The sequence below is a fragment of the Pseudophryne corroboree genome, chromosome 1 (genome assembly GCF_028390025.1).
Source record: "Pseudophryne corroboree isolate aPseCor3 chromosome 1, aPseCor3.hap2, whole genome shotgun sequence".
Lineage (NCBI taxonomy): Eukaryota > Metazoa > Chordata > Amphibia > Anura > Myobatrachidae > Pseudophryne > Pseudophryne corroboree.
The window spans coordinates 798,462,615-798,477,548 of record NC_086444.1 but is presented as its reverse complement, the minus strand read 5'-3'; the positions used below and the strand labels follow the sequence as shown (position 1 = coordinate 798,477,548).

Sequence of the window (14,934 nt, the reverse complement as noted above, 5' to 3'; positions counted from 1 at the left end):
TTCAGCTTTGCATCCTGGCTGTTTGACCCTCTCTGCAGTGCCGGGGAGAGGGGAAGCGGTTTATTAACAAAGCATATATTTAAAAGGCTATTGTTTTTACTTGCAAGCCATGGCTAGTAAAATCATTGTCCTTTTATATATCGGGCAGAAATACAATCAGAAGCGCCAGGTTTTCCAACCTGAAGCTTTGTAAATAAACCCCGAAATCATCAATATACAGGAAGGTGAGAAGATTGCAGCTTTTGGTCCTCCCACTCACACTTATTTCAGCAGCTATTTTAAAGGGATGAGGTTAAGACACCGGTTGTCTGGATCCTGCCAGTCGGAATCCCGACACCCAAATCCCGACACCCCTCAGAATGCCAACGCCGAAATCTTGACAGGGTCAGGAGACCGATGCGGTATCCAGAAAGTATATATAGCGAGCGGGTTAGGGCCGGTGGGGGAATTTAGGCGCCACCCACGGGGTTTAGGTTTTAGGCTACAGGAAGTTAATGTTATGCTGCGGTGAGGGTAGGTTAAGGTTACGCAACACAGGGGGGAGGTTAGGTTTATGCACTGAGGGGGGAGGGTAAGGCCGCAGGGAAGGGGGTGTTAGGTTTAGGCAACACCAGGGGGAGGTTATAGTTAGGCACTAAGGGGCCCATTTATTAAGGATCGCATATTGCATGCGATCTTACCGCCCAGGATCGCATTGCAATATGCGATCCTATCGGCAGCATGTATCGCCCTGCACATGCAGGGATAAGGGCTCCGAAAGGAGCCCGTCCCTGCGATGTGCCGAGCAGGGTGTCCAGACCTCTGCTCATGCGCCGTTATAGTGACAGCTGTGCACAGGGGCCATTTATGGCGGAGGGTTTCTGTGGATTCCTGCCGGAACTACATCCCGCAATATGCTACAATGGGCTACTGCAATCAAGAGATTGCGGTAGCTGCGGGGGTCAATTAATTCCCGATATTGATACATTGGGCAGGCTGCGGGCGGCAATGGAGGGATCGCAGCAGGTGATACATTCGGGGGTTACCTAGTATTTGCGGTTAGCCCCTGAAACGGGTGTTTTCGTGGACATAGCCGCAAATACGTTTTGATAAATTGGCCCCTAAGGGAGGAGGTTAGGGTTAGGCTGCAGGAAGGGAGGGATAGAGGTAGGGGAGAGGGGGGAACATACTTACCTTGCTCTTGTCGGCATTTCACAAATCAGGACCAAAGTAGCCAATGAAAACAAATGTGTTTATTCTACAGGGGAATTTTAAGATGTGGAGGCAGAGCCGGCCCTAACCAATATGATGCCCTAGGCAAGATTTTGGCTGGTGCCCCCTAGCACCACCGCTGGTTCTGCCTCTGACCTTGCACCTCTTTCCCAGCATCATCACCCCTCATACATAGCAGTCCTTGTACCCCCTATATTTTAAATAGGAACAGTTCGCACATTTGACGCACAGCCCAAAAAGGGGCATCTTCTTGCTGGGAAGGGGCATGGCCACACAATAGTAACCCCAATTCCAATTACGCCACACAGTGCTGCAACTTTATTCACATTTTATCTTGCGATAGTGTCCATAATTCATATTACATCCCACAGTAGTATCACTTTACCTTATAAACGTTACTCCTCACAGTAGAGTCCCTTATTCACATTACATCACACTGAATTGCTCCTTATTCACATTACACCACACCTTATTGCTCTTTATTCACATTAGACGACACAGTCGTGCCTTTTCTATATGCAACGCCACATAGTAGAGCACCTTATACACATAATGCCACACATTAGTAATGCATTTATACACAATTCCACACAGTAATGCCCCTTACACATATGAGACACATTAATGTCCTTATAAACATAATGCACCTTACACATTATGACAACCTTTATTAATGCCCTTTTACACATAATGTCCCTTACACATATGCCGCACATTATTAATGCCCTTATACACATAATGACACACATAGTGCCCCCTACACATTTGCTGCACATTATTAGTGCCCCTATACACATAATGACACACATACAGTAGTACCCTGTTACACATATGCCGCACATTATTAATGCCCTTATACACATAATGACACACATAGTGCCCCCTACACATTTGCTGCACATTATTAGTGCCCCTATACACATAATGACACACATACAGTAGTACCCTGTTACACGTATGCCGCACATTATTAATGTCCTTATACACATAATGACACACATAGTGGCCCTTTACACATATGTTGCACATTATTAATGCATTTTTACATGACACACATAATGCTCCTTACACATATTCTGAACACTGCTGCACAACCAACTCACTCCCATGCACACAACACTCACACTTCCACTAACACTGTGACCTCTGCTTGGATACAGATGTGTCCTCACAAATCTTGCATCAATGCTAACGTCGGGCACCTTTTTTTTTTTTTTATGAAAATGCATCTTATTTGCATTGCTATGTAGCTAGGATGCACAAGCAGCTTCTGCTGATTAAAATGATATGCAGCATACCTATATACTGTGTGAGACTGTGGCTGTATCTGCATATGAAATGCTACATACAGAATATAGGCATGCCGCATATCATTTTAATCAGCAGAAGCTGATGATGCCCCTAGGCATATCAAATGCCCTAGGCAATTGCCTAGTTTGCCTATGCCTATGGCCGGCTCTGTGTGGAGGGTGTGCAGATGGCACCCCACCGTGCAACCAACCCCCCAATACCTGAGCTTTGTGCGGTGGAGAATACATTGCCATAAGACACAGACATACTAGCAAATCTCTGGCTGCGCAGGGTGGGGCCCCTCTCGACCCATGGGTCTGTGTGAATCGTCAGAGCACGTATTATAGATATACTACTGGAAGGAGCCATGGCAAAAACTGTTTGATAATGTAGTTGCCCCAGACTTCACAAAGGTGAAAGGAAGAATTAGTTCAGAGAATATTTTCAAATCAACTGTCATTGCTGCTTTAAGAAAATAGAATTTTCATTATAAAACAATTCTATGCAATCATTTGTAATTTGATTGCTGGTGTGAAGCATGTGTGTATAATGGTTTTAAACAGCATGTGTGTATAATGTTTTTAAACAAGGTCCTGCTCTGCAAATTACACTTTGTCCTATTTTGATTACTTACTGAAAACAATGACTTCTGGTCTGCCTGACATGAGAGGGTATGTGTTGTTTTATGATGAAATAATGTGTACATGGAGGAGATGTGTGGGTGTCAGGTGATCATGTAGAGATAAGAGGAGGCTTTAGGACCGCAGCGCTGCAGTGCTGTCAGGGTGGATGCAGAAGAAAGGAGGAGGAAAGCCTGTGACCCGGGAGGAGGATAGGGCAATGCTAAATCAAGGGTACAGTTAGAGGCACACGGACACCCAAGGAAGGGGATTAACCAGGAGGTGTGTGAGAGACACACAAAGATAAGAGACAGACGGACTCAGGAGGGACCCAGTTCATCATTCTCCTCCCCAGGTATCACACAGCAGGTCGCCCCAATGAACATGTCAGTGTTGACTTTGCAAGAATATGAATTCGAGAAGCAATTTAACGAAAATGAAGCGATACAGTGGATGCAGGAGAACTGGTAGGTGCAGGCTACATGCTATTAGTGTTTTCTTGTTCTGCTGGGAGCGATCTCCCCCATACATTCATACAAATGCCTCATGCAGGAGTGACATGGTATGATGTCCCTTCCCTGTGTATTTCCCGGAATCCAGCACATGCATATTCTATGTGTATTACATATAAGCCCTCACTTCATTCATTTCATTCATCCCTGAATGGTAACTCTATCCATGACATGATTGCAGGCCTCTCTGGCAGCTGAAGGGTGCACGGTGCATATTGGTGTACCAGGGGCCCTGGGATTTATACAATGAATGGGAGCACTATGTTACTGCACTGTTTGTTTTCTCTATGCCTGTCTGATATGCAGCCCAGTGCTGCCCTAGGGTGGCTGAGAGCTGTGTGCCCGCTAGCCGGAGGTCCATACAGTATGAGAGGGCCTAAGCTCTAATAAGCTAATACCATTAACCACTAAACTGCCAGAACAGCAGCAAAAAAGGATGTCTTATTTCCTGGGTCTCTTCTAAAATGATGTTGCACCCTCACCATCAGCAGTATTGTGTATATAACAGTGAATGTGTGACCTTGTGGTTTTACTTTGTGGAACTAGTTATGTCAGGCACAGAAATCAGGGTCCAGCGTGGACCTCCAGTGCTTCCTATGGCTGGTTCTGTTCATGTGAGGCTGAATGTGTGGTTTGGGGGGTATGAGCTGTGGCCTGTATTGTATTCCTGTAATGTCATTTTAACCTTCATGGCTAAAGTGTTGTGGGGATGCTAATTTGTTTCTCCAACTTGTGTATATACAGTGCTTTTTTTCTGTGACACATCTAAAGCTACAAGTTGATACAAGATTATATAGTAGCTTCAAAACTCTGGATAATTGTGCGGATACTAATTGTATACCTTTCTGAAATGATGTGGCTGATTTCTTCCTGTTTCTGTAACTAGTTGTAAGAAATAAAATACAAGAGGTGCCAGCACTGATTACCCATGAGTACAGACACAAATAGCACTGTATATATATATATATGTACATATATATGTTGCTGTACCCTATAGAGTACAAGAAATCATACTGTCTGTAGGGTACGGGTCTGCAGAAAGCCATGCACACATCAGGAGAGAGTGATGTCTTTCCTCCTGCTACTGTGCCCAGGCACTGTGCTGTACAAGCAGACATGCAGCACGTGTTACTGCTAATCTAATGGGTCTGTGACAAAAGAATAAGATGCTCAGCTTTCAGCAGTAGTTGGATTTCATAGTATCGCTAGAGCTTAGACATGAGTAATGTAATCGAAGTTCATTAATTAATTGAACAAGCCGATTCCACTTCGTTCATATTCACTTTAAAGGGTTTTGTTTTCGTGTTTTTTATTTGAAGCAACATTTTCACGCAATGAACTTTTGTCAGAAGCCAACGGGATAGAATTTATCCCAACAGTTTGTAATGCCACAAATGATGCTTAACAAGAGAATAGACTGCAGATAGACAAATCATATCTGTATAGTATGCAGCCTGGGCAGGAAGTAGGTGTACTGGATAGTAGCAACAATTATTGTTAAATCAGTGGAGCATCATGTTTTAAAAATGTTATAAAAAAAATATATATATATAAAGCACATCAACAAAATAGTGACAAACTACTGGATGAACCATGGATGCTGCTAGTTGCATCTATAGTCTAAAGGGGGGGGGGGGGGGGAGGGGTACACACGGAGCGTGCTTAGATTTTAAGCACGGATCTGTTGTGTGTATGCCCCCCAGCGATAGCAGCGCATCGCTATCGCCGGTGCTAGATTGAGCCTGCATGCAGGATCTCGTCCATATTTGCCTGTACTTCTAAGGAGTCGGGTGACGGGGGGAGTGAAGAAACTTCACTCCCCCCATCACTGCCCCCCCGCCGCCGAGTCGCCCGTCGGCCGTATCCGCCGCCGGGCAGCTCGGCGGCGGATCGCTCAATGTGTATGGCCCTTTGTTTAGAATGTCATTAATATAATCCAAGCACCAATGCTGTATCTGCCTTTTGTTCAACGCAGTATAATGTTCCACTGATGGATCTTAAAACACCAGTTACAGTAGTAAGTACACAAGTGGAATCGTCTAAAATGTGTAGTAGAGAGGAATATACTCTCTCTCTCTCTCTCTCTCTCTCTCTAATGGGCCCTACACATATGGCAATGTGCCGCCGAGGTGCCCGACGGGCGACCCGGCGGCGGGGGGGCAGTGACGAGGGGAGTGAAGTTTCTTCACTCCCCCCGTCACCCGGCTCCATAGACGTGCAGGCAAATATGGAAGAGATCGTCCATATTGGCCTGCATGCACAGCCGACGGGGGACCAGCGATGAACGAGCGCGGGGCCGCGCATCGTTCATCGCTGGAGCCTCCACACTGAAAGATATGAACGAGTTCTCGTTCATTTATGAACGAGATCGTTCATATCTTTCAAAAAATCGGCATGTGTGTAGGGCCTATAAGATGTATTAATTGTATTTGTGGCTACACTCGGTCAGTATTTAACAGTATCCTATGGAAGAATTTAAGGCCTTTGTCACGTGATCTTTAGTTTTTATTTATTTATTTTTTAACTATATCCCGATAGCCATTTTTCTGTTATTATATATAATCTGCAAGCTGTCAATCAGTAATACTGTCCAGTATTAGAAGTCTACAGACAAATGTCAAAATTCAACAGGGGGAAGTCCTAAAATCCATCAAGTTCAACTACTATCTCAGTTATTGAAGTACAGCTGGAATTTAGTTTATTCACCCTATGGTCGGATGTCTTTATAACATTTTGATTTTTCTATGTTGCTTCCAGTTGCAGGAGTACAGTAACTGCAAGTTGATATCAGGCTGGAGTGAATAATACCCTTTTCAGACATAAACCCCGGCTTTAACCGAGCTCGGACCCGGGACACTGAACACATGTTAAAGCCTGGATTTTAGTACTTACCCCCTTTCTGACCTGGATGATGGACCCGTGTCGTCGCTGTTCACACCGGATTCAGGTCTTCTAGTGGCCCTAGTCTTCCGTATAACAGTGGATTCTTGGAGATGATGTCATCTTCAAGCGCTACTGTGCCTGCCAGTGAACTCCTTTTAGGTATCGTGACCCGAGTAATGCCTTCGAGACCGCAGGCGACCCGGGTCCCAGGAATAACCCTGGTAACGAGCAGGTGTAAACGCTGGTACATCCTGGGTCTAAAGCAGAGATTTTCAACCTTTTACAACTCGCAGTACACTGAACAAGATATAAATATTGCCAAGGCACAATCAAATATAATGGTGATGCATGGTGCAGTTGCGTGTCCTAGGATGTCATGTTGCAGCTTCTCCATAGGTAACGCCTGAGCCACATCTGAGAAAGCCAGAAGAGCCCAACACATTGCCCGGGCCCAAAATTAGAACTGGCTCTGCAACCACTAAACCCACCAGTTTTGATTGTTCCAGGGCCTCAGTAGCGGCAAAACACTGATTGGCCTGGCTCTGCTTATATGGCGGCACAACTGGAGACTGCTCAGGGAACACTAGTGTGCCACGGCACAGTGGTTGAAAAACACTGCTCTAAAGGCTAGGTGGGAAATTCAATTAGCCATGGTAAATTACCCTCCCAGGAGAGTAATTCAAATACCTTTGCTAGCTGGCACTATCAGTGATTTTGTTTTTCCTGCTGTTTTCTCTTACGTCCTAGAGGATGCTGGGGACTCCGTAAGGACCATGGGGTATAGACGGGCTCCGCAGGAGATAGGGCACCTAAAAAGAACTTTGACTATGGGTGTGCACTGGCTCCTCCCTCTATGCCCCTCCTCCAGACCTCAGTTAGATCTTGTGCCCAGAGGAGAATGGGTGCACTGCAGAGAGCTCTCCAGAGTTTTCTGTGGAAAAAGAATTTTGTTAGGTTTTTTATTTTCAGCGAGTCCTGTTGGCAACAGGCTCCCTGCATCGTGGGACCGAGGAGAGAGAAGCAGAGCTGGCTTGTCAAGTTGGGCTCTGTTTCTAAGGCTACTGGACACCATTAGCTCCAGAGGGAGTCGGAACACAGGTCTCACCGGGGGTTCGTCCCGGAGTCGCGCCGCCGTCCTCCTCACAGATGCCAAAGATAGAAGCCGGGTGAGTATGAGAAGGCAGAAGACATCATAGGCGGCAGAAGACATCAGATCTTCATGAGGCTGCGCGCCATTGCTCCCATTCACACACACAGAGCAGCACTGAAGGGTGCAGGGCAGAGGGGGGGGGGGGGCGGGGGGCGCCCTGGGCAGCAATAAACCTCACATTTGGGCACTGACAAGGTAGATTAGGCTGCTGGGCAGTAATTCTACGATCCCCCGCCATTTTCTATAAAAAAATCACCGGGACCGAAGCCCGTCGTCGGGTGGGCGGGGCTTGATCCTCAGCACTAACCTGCGCCATTTTCTCCACAGAAGCTGCATGAGGAAAACGCTGGCTCCCTGGTCTCTCTCCTGCTGAACATTCAGGCTGGAAAAAAGAGGAGGGGGGCATTTTGAGCGCAGTGAGTGGGAATCTGGTCATTTTATATATATATATATATATATATATATATATATAATAGCGCTATCTGGTCATATTTTTCCAGTGTTATTAAGCGCTGGGTGTGTGCTGGCATACTCTCTCTCTGTCTCTCCTAAGGGCCTGGTTGGGGTTTTGTCCCCTTATTGGTTAATCCCTGTGTGTGTGGTGTGTCGGTACGTGGTGTCGACATGTCTGAAGCGGAAGGCTTTTCCAAGGAGGAGGTGGAGCAAATGAGTGGTGTGTCCCCGTCGGTTGTGCCGACTCCAGATTGGATGGACATGTGGCATATGTTGAATGCAAGTGTGGCATCTTTACATAAAAAGCTTGATAAGGCTGATTTAGGGGGGACATCAGGGGGTCAATCCTCAGATTGGACCGACTCACAGGGCCCGTCGGGGTCTCAAAAGCGTTCCTTAACACAAGACACTACTACCGACACGGATTCTGATTCCAGTGTCGACTATGACGAAATAAAATTGCACCCTAGGGTGACTAAAACCATTCAGTGTATGATTGTGGCAATAAGGGACGTGTTGCATATTGTGGATGAACCCTCGGTCCCCGACACAAGGGTACACATGTTTAAGGAAAAGAAACAGATTATTGACTTTCCCACATCTCATGAATTAAATGAATTCTTTGGAAAAGCTTGGGAGACTCCGGATAAGAGACCGCAGATCCCCAAAATAATTTATATGGCATACCCTTTCCCTAAGCAGGACAGGGAGATTTGGGAATCACCCCCCACTGTGGACAAAGCCCTGACGCGCTTGTCCAAGAAAGTGGCTCTACCGTCTCCTGACACAGCAGCTCTTAAGGACCCTGCAGATCGCAGGCAAGAAACTACCTTAAAGTGTATTTATTCTCATACGGGTGCTGTGCTAAGACCGACAATTGCGTCGGCATGGGTGTGTGGCGCAATTGCAGCTTGGACAGATGAGCTGACAGATCAATTTGATAATATGGATAAGGATACTATATTCCTAACTCTAGCCCATATTAAAGACGCAGTCTTATTTATGAGGGATGCTCAAAGGGACATTGGATTGCTAGCTTCTAGGGCCAATGCCATGTCTGTCTCAGCGAGAAGATCTTTATGGACTCGCCAATGGACGGGTGATGCGGATTCCAAGAAACATATGGAAGTACTACCCTACAAGTTTGATGTATTATTTGGGCTGAAGGACCTGGTTTCCACAGCCATAGCAGGTAAATCAAATTTTTTACCATATATTCCCCAACAGCAAAATAAAGTAACACCGTATCAGATGCAGTCCTTTCGGTCGCACAAGTCCAAAAGAGGTCGGGGATCCTCTTTCCTCGCCAGAGGTAAGGGCAGAGGCAAGAGAGCACCTGCTTTGGCAGGTGCCCAGGAACCAAAGTCCTCCCCGGCTGCTCCAAAACCCACAGCATGACGCTGGGGCTCCCCTGAGGGAGTCCGCACCGGTGGGGGCACGTCTTCGACTTTTCAGTCAGGCCTGGGTCAGTTCGGACCTGAATCCCTGGGTGTTGGAAATAGTTGGAATTCGAGGAGGTGCCCCCGCGCCGATTTTTCAAATTGGCCCTACCAGCTTCCACATCGGAAAGGGATGTAGTGTTAGCTGCAATTCAAACTCTGTGTATACAGCAAGTGAGAATCAAGGTTCCCCTGCACCAGCAGGGAAGAGGTTACTATTCAACCCTATTTGTGGTCCCGAAACCGGACGGTTCGGTCAGACCTATTTTGAATCTGAAATCCCTAAACCTGTACATAAGAAGATTCAAATTCAAAATGGAATCTCTCAGAGCGATAATAGCCAACATGGAGGAGGGGGAATTTATGGTGTCTCTGGACATAAAGGATGCGTACCTTCATGTCCCCATATATTCCCCCCATCAGGAATACCTGAGATTCGCTGTACAGGATTGTCATTACCAATTTCAGACGTTGCCGTTTGGACTCTCCACGGCCCCGAGGATTTTCACCAAGATAATGGCGGAAATGATGATGGTCCTGCGCAAGCATGGAGTCACAATTATCCCATACTTGGACTATCTCCTGATAAAAGCGAGATCAAGGGAGAAATTGCTGAACAGTGTGGCGCTCTCGTTGAGAGTGCTCCAGCAACACGGTTGGATTCTAAATCTACCGAAGTCACAGTTGATTCCTACAACTCGACTACCGTTCCTAGGTATGATACTGGATACGGAACAAATTAAGGTCTTCCTCCCAATAGAGAAAGCCCAAGACATACAGAACATGGTCAGAGACCTGCTAAAACCGAAAAGGGTGTCAGTTCACCAATGCACTCGAGTTCTGGGGAAAATGGTGGCGGCCTACGAGGCCATTCCCTTCGGCAGGTTCCATGCAAGGACTTTTCAATGGGACCTTCTGGACAAGTGGTCCGGGTCCCATCTGCACTTATATCGGAAAATAACTCTGTCCCCAGGGACCAGAGTGTCCCTCCTGTGGTGGTTGCAAAGTGCTCACTTCCTGGAGGGTCGCAGGTTCGGAATCCAGGATTGGATCCTGGTTACCACGGACGCGAGCCTCCGAGGATGGGGAGCGGTCACACAGGGAAAACATTTTCAGGGTCTTTGGTCAGACCAGGAGTCCTGTCTACACATCAATGTGTTGGAACTCAGGGCCATTTACAACGGCCTTCGACAAGCAGAGAGTTTTCTTCGAAACCTACCGGTTCTGATTCAATCAGACAATGTCACAGCAGTGGCTCATGTGAACCGCCAAGGCGGGACAAAAAGCAGAGTCGCAATGGCGGAAGCCACAAGGATCCTTCGCTGGGCGGAAAATCATGTAAGCGCTCTGTCAGCTGTCTTCATTCCGGGAGTGGACAACTGGGAAGCAGACTTCCTCAGCAGACACGATCTCCATCCAGGAGAGTGGAGACTTCATCAAGAAGTCTTTGCAGACGTAACACGTCTTTGGGGAACTCCTCAAATAGACATGATGGCGTCACGCCTCAACAAAAAACTTCAGAGGTACTGCGCCAGGTCTTGGGACCCTCAGGCAATAGCAGTGGACGCTCTGGTAACACCATGGGTGTTCAAATCGGTCTACGTGTTTCCTCCTCTTCCTCTCATCACAAAAGTGTTGAGGATCATAAGACGAAGAAGAGTACGAACGATACTCGTTGTCCCAGACTGGCCTCGAAGGGCCTGGTACTCGGATCTACAAGAGATGCTCACAGGACATCCCTGGCCTCTTCCTCTGAGGGAAGACCTGTTGCAGCAGGGGCCCTGTGTATTTCAAGACTTACCGCGGTTACGTTTGACGGCATGGCGGTTGAACGCCGAATCATAGCGAAAAAGGGGATTCCGGAAGAGGTCATCCCTACTTTAATAAAGGCTAGGAAGGAGGTGACGATAAAACATTATCACCGTATCTGGCGAAAGTATGTGTCTTGGTGTGAGACCAAGAATGCACCTACGGAAGATTTTCATCTGGGTCGTCTTCTCCACTGCCTACAGACAGGAGTGGATATGGGCCTGAAATTAGGCTCTGTTAAGGTACAGATTTCGGCCCTCTCGATTTTCTTTCAGAAGGAATTGGCTTCTCTTCCAGAAGTCCAGACGTTTGTAAAGGGAGTGCTGCACATCCAGCCCCCTTTTGTGCCTCCAATGGCACCATGGGACCTGAACGTGGTGTTGCAGTTCCTAAGATCACACTGGTTTGAACCGCTTACAAGGTTGAGTTGAAATTTCTTACCTGGAAGGTGGTCATGTTGTTGGCCTTAGCATCAGCAAGGCGAGTGTCAGAATTGGCGGCTTTGTCACACAAGAGCCCCTACTTGATTTTTCATGTGGATCGAGCTGAATTGAGGACACGTCCGCAATTTTTGCCTAAAGTGGTTTCTTCGTTCCATATGAATCAACCTATTGTGGTGCCTGTGGCTACAAGTGACCTGGAGGATTCCAGATCCCTGGACGTAGTCAGGGCCTTAAAAATTTATGTAGCCAGGACGGCTAGAATTAGGAAAACAGAGGCTCTGTTTATCCTGTATGCGGCCAATAAGATTGGCGCTCCTGCTTCGAAGCAGACTATTGCTCGCTGGATCTGTAATACGATTCAGCAGGCTCACTCTACGGCTGGATTGCCAGTACCAAATTCGGTTAAGGCCCATTCCACTAGGAAGGTGGGCTCTTCTTGGGCGGCTGCCCGAGGCGTCTCGGCTTTACAACTTTGCCGAGCGGCGACTTGGTCGGGGTCAAACACTTTTGCTAAATTCTACAAGTTTGATACCCTGGCTGATGAGGACCTAGCGTTTGCTCAGTCGGTGCTGCAGAGTCATACGCACTCTCCCGCCCGATTGGATGCTTTGGTATAAACCCCATGGTACTTATGGAGTCCCCAGCATCCTCTAGGACGTAAGAGAAAATAAGATTTTAAACCTACCGGTAAATCTATTTCTCCTAGTCCGTAGAGGATGCTGGGCGCCCGTCCCAGTGCGGAAACTCTGCAAGACTTGTATATAGTTGTTGCTTACATAAGGGTTATGTTACAGTTGACATCGGTCTTGGACCGTTACTGTAGTTTGTTCATACTGTTAACTGGTTATGTATGTTCCAGGTTACATGGTATGATTGGTGTGGGCTGGTATGAATCTTGCCCGTGGATTGCTAAATCCTGCCTTGTATTGTCCATCTCCTCTGGGCACAGTTCTCTAACTGAGGTCTGGAGGAGGGGCATAGAGGGAGGAGCCAGTGCACACCCATAGTCAAAGTTCTTTTTAGGTGCCCTATCTCCTGCGGAGCCCGTCTATACCCCATGGTCCTTACGGAGTCCCCAGCATCCTCTACGGACTAGGAGAAATAGATTTACCGGTAGGTTTAAAATCTTATTTTTTCATGGCTGAGATCGAGATAAATACATGGATCCATGATAAATTCCCAGAGCCATATGCTTTTGTGCAAAAACGCCCGCGAGAAAAACAGGAGGTAATTGAATTACCCCTAAAAAAACTGTGGCAAATCGGGTATTTACAGCAAAAATGGGATTGCGGGTAATTGAATTTTCCCCATGTCTGAAAGGGTTATTAGTCTACCTCTGATGCACGATTTAGAACTGCAGTTCTCAGGCCAGGAATCCACAGTGGCCCTCATTCCGAGTCGTTCGCTCGGTAATTTTCATCGCATCGCAGTGAAATTCCGCTTAGTACGCATGCGCAATATTCGCACTGCGACTGCGCCAAGTAATTTAACAATGAAGATAGTATTTTTACTCACGGCTTTTTCTTCGCTCCGGCGATCGTAGTGTGATTGACAGGAAATGGGTGTTACTGGGCGGAAACACGGCGTTTTATGGGCGTGTGGATAAAAACGCTACCGTTTCCGGAAAAAACGCAGGAGTGGCCGGAGAAACGGGGGAGTGTCTGGGCGAACGCTGGGTGTGTTTGTGACGTCAAACCAGGAACGACAAGCACTGAACTGATCGCAGATGCCGAGTAAGTCTGAAGCTACTCTGAAACTGCTAAGTAGTTTGTAAACGCAATATTGCGATTACATCGTTCGCAATTTTAAGAAGCTAAGATTCACTCCCAGTAGGCGGCGGCTTAGCGTGTGTAACTCTGCTAAAATCGCCTTGCGAACGATCAACTCGGAATGAGGGCCAGTGTTCGAAAGTGATGATACTCAGGGTAATATGAAAGTGTACGGGGAATTCTTCTCCTAGTGTTTCCTCTGTCAAAGTGATGAATACGGTGGTATAGCACCAGAATTGCTTTGGTGTTACTGGGAATAGTGTTAATGTCTGAATAAACGTATTAATCTTCTTTTCATTTACCTTTAATATATGGAAACAAATTGTATGATCCAAACATTTCAATTGAAAGAGATAGCATCAGCCAACCTAAACAGCTCTACCTATTCCACTTATTGGAAGCTTGAGGTCACTCTGTGCAACCATTTTTACAGCCTGACTTTTCTACATATTTAAGTTTATAATAACCACTAAACAAGTGAGATCAGGTAGGTAAATGCATGGGCACTGTATAAACAATGTGCATGTGCAGCTAGGTGAATTACTACACCTTGTGACTGATGAAATCCCTGGGATTCCTGTCATGATTACTAAAAAATTAGGTTTGGATGAGTTAAGAGATCTGAAGGAGGACTTATCTGCTTATGAGGGCCACATCCGGCCCGCAACTAGGGGGGGGGGGGTATGTGACTCAGGCGCCAGATTTGAGGAGGTGCCAAGACCTCCGCCTGGCTCTTTCCACCTGCCGCTCCCTTGACCAGTTCTCTCCCAAGCTGCCATCCACATGCTGGCCCGCCACGCTGCAGCAGGACTCAGGGTCAGTGTCGAATCCAGAGGGGAGCACTTTGTCTTCCCACAAACACTGTACTCCATTCATCCAGACTGTGGCAGGCTTTACAATCAATCTAAAATCCTCACTGCATAGCACTGATGCACTGATTGACAATCAGTGCTTTTCTATGAGGATTTTAGATTTATTGTAAAGTCTGCCAAAGTCTACATGACTTGAGTTCTGAACAAAGTACATGAGTCTGCATCCCTGGAGGGGAAGTGAGTTGCTTTGCGCGGGGACCCCAGATCCTGCCTGCAACCGTTGGCATCAGCTGGATGCTGTGACTGGTGGCAGCCTGCATTTTCATCAGTGACACAGTGGGGGAAATTCAATTGTTTGAAAAGTGTCATGGGTGTCTGTTTTTTCCTGTCTATTACATAGGAAAAAAGCAGACACCCAACTGACTTTTCAAACAATTGAATACAGCCCAGTATGTGATAAGTATATTTTTAGTTTGTTTAATTGCCACCCCTCCTCACTCCCTTCTCTATCCCTCCCCCCTCTCTCTCTTTCCTCTCTCTCT

General features: G+C 46.8%; 1 protein-coding gene across 1 annotated transcript in view; it reads left to right on the top strand.

The window, feature by feature from the left end:
• The first annotated feature begins 3,260 nt into the window (after positions 1-3,260).
• Positions 3,261-14,934, top strand: part of ELOVL6 (ELOVL fatty acid elongase 6) — a 188,786-nt gene continuing 177,112 nt past the window's right edge. Inside the window, exon 1 of the mRNA XM_063935569.1 lies at positions 3,261-3,589. Within this exon, the coding sequence (XP_063791639.1) occupies positions 3,501-3,589 (89 nt within the window). The 5' untranslated portion in view covers positions 3,261-3,500. The remainder of the gene's footprint in view (positions 3,590-14,934) is intronic.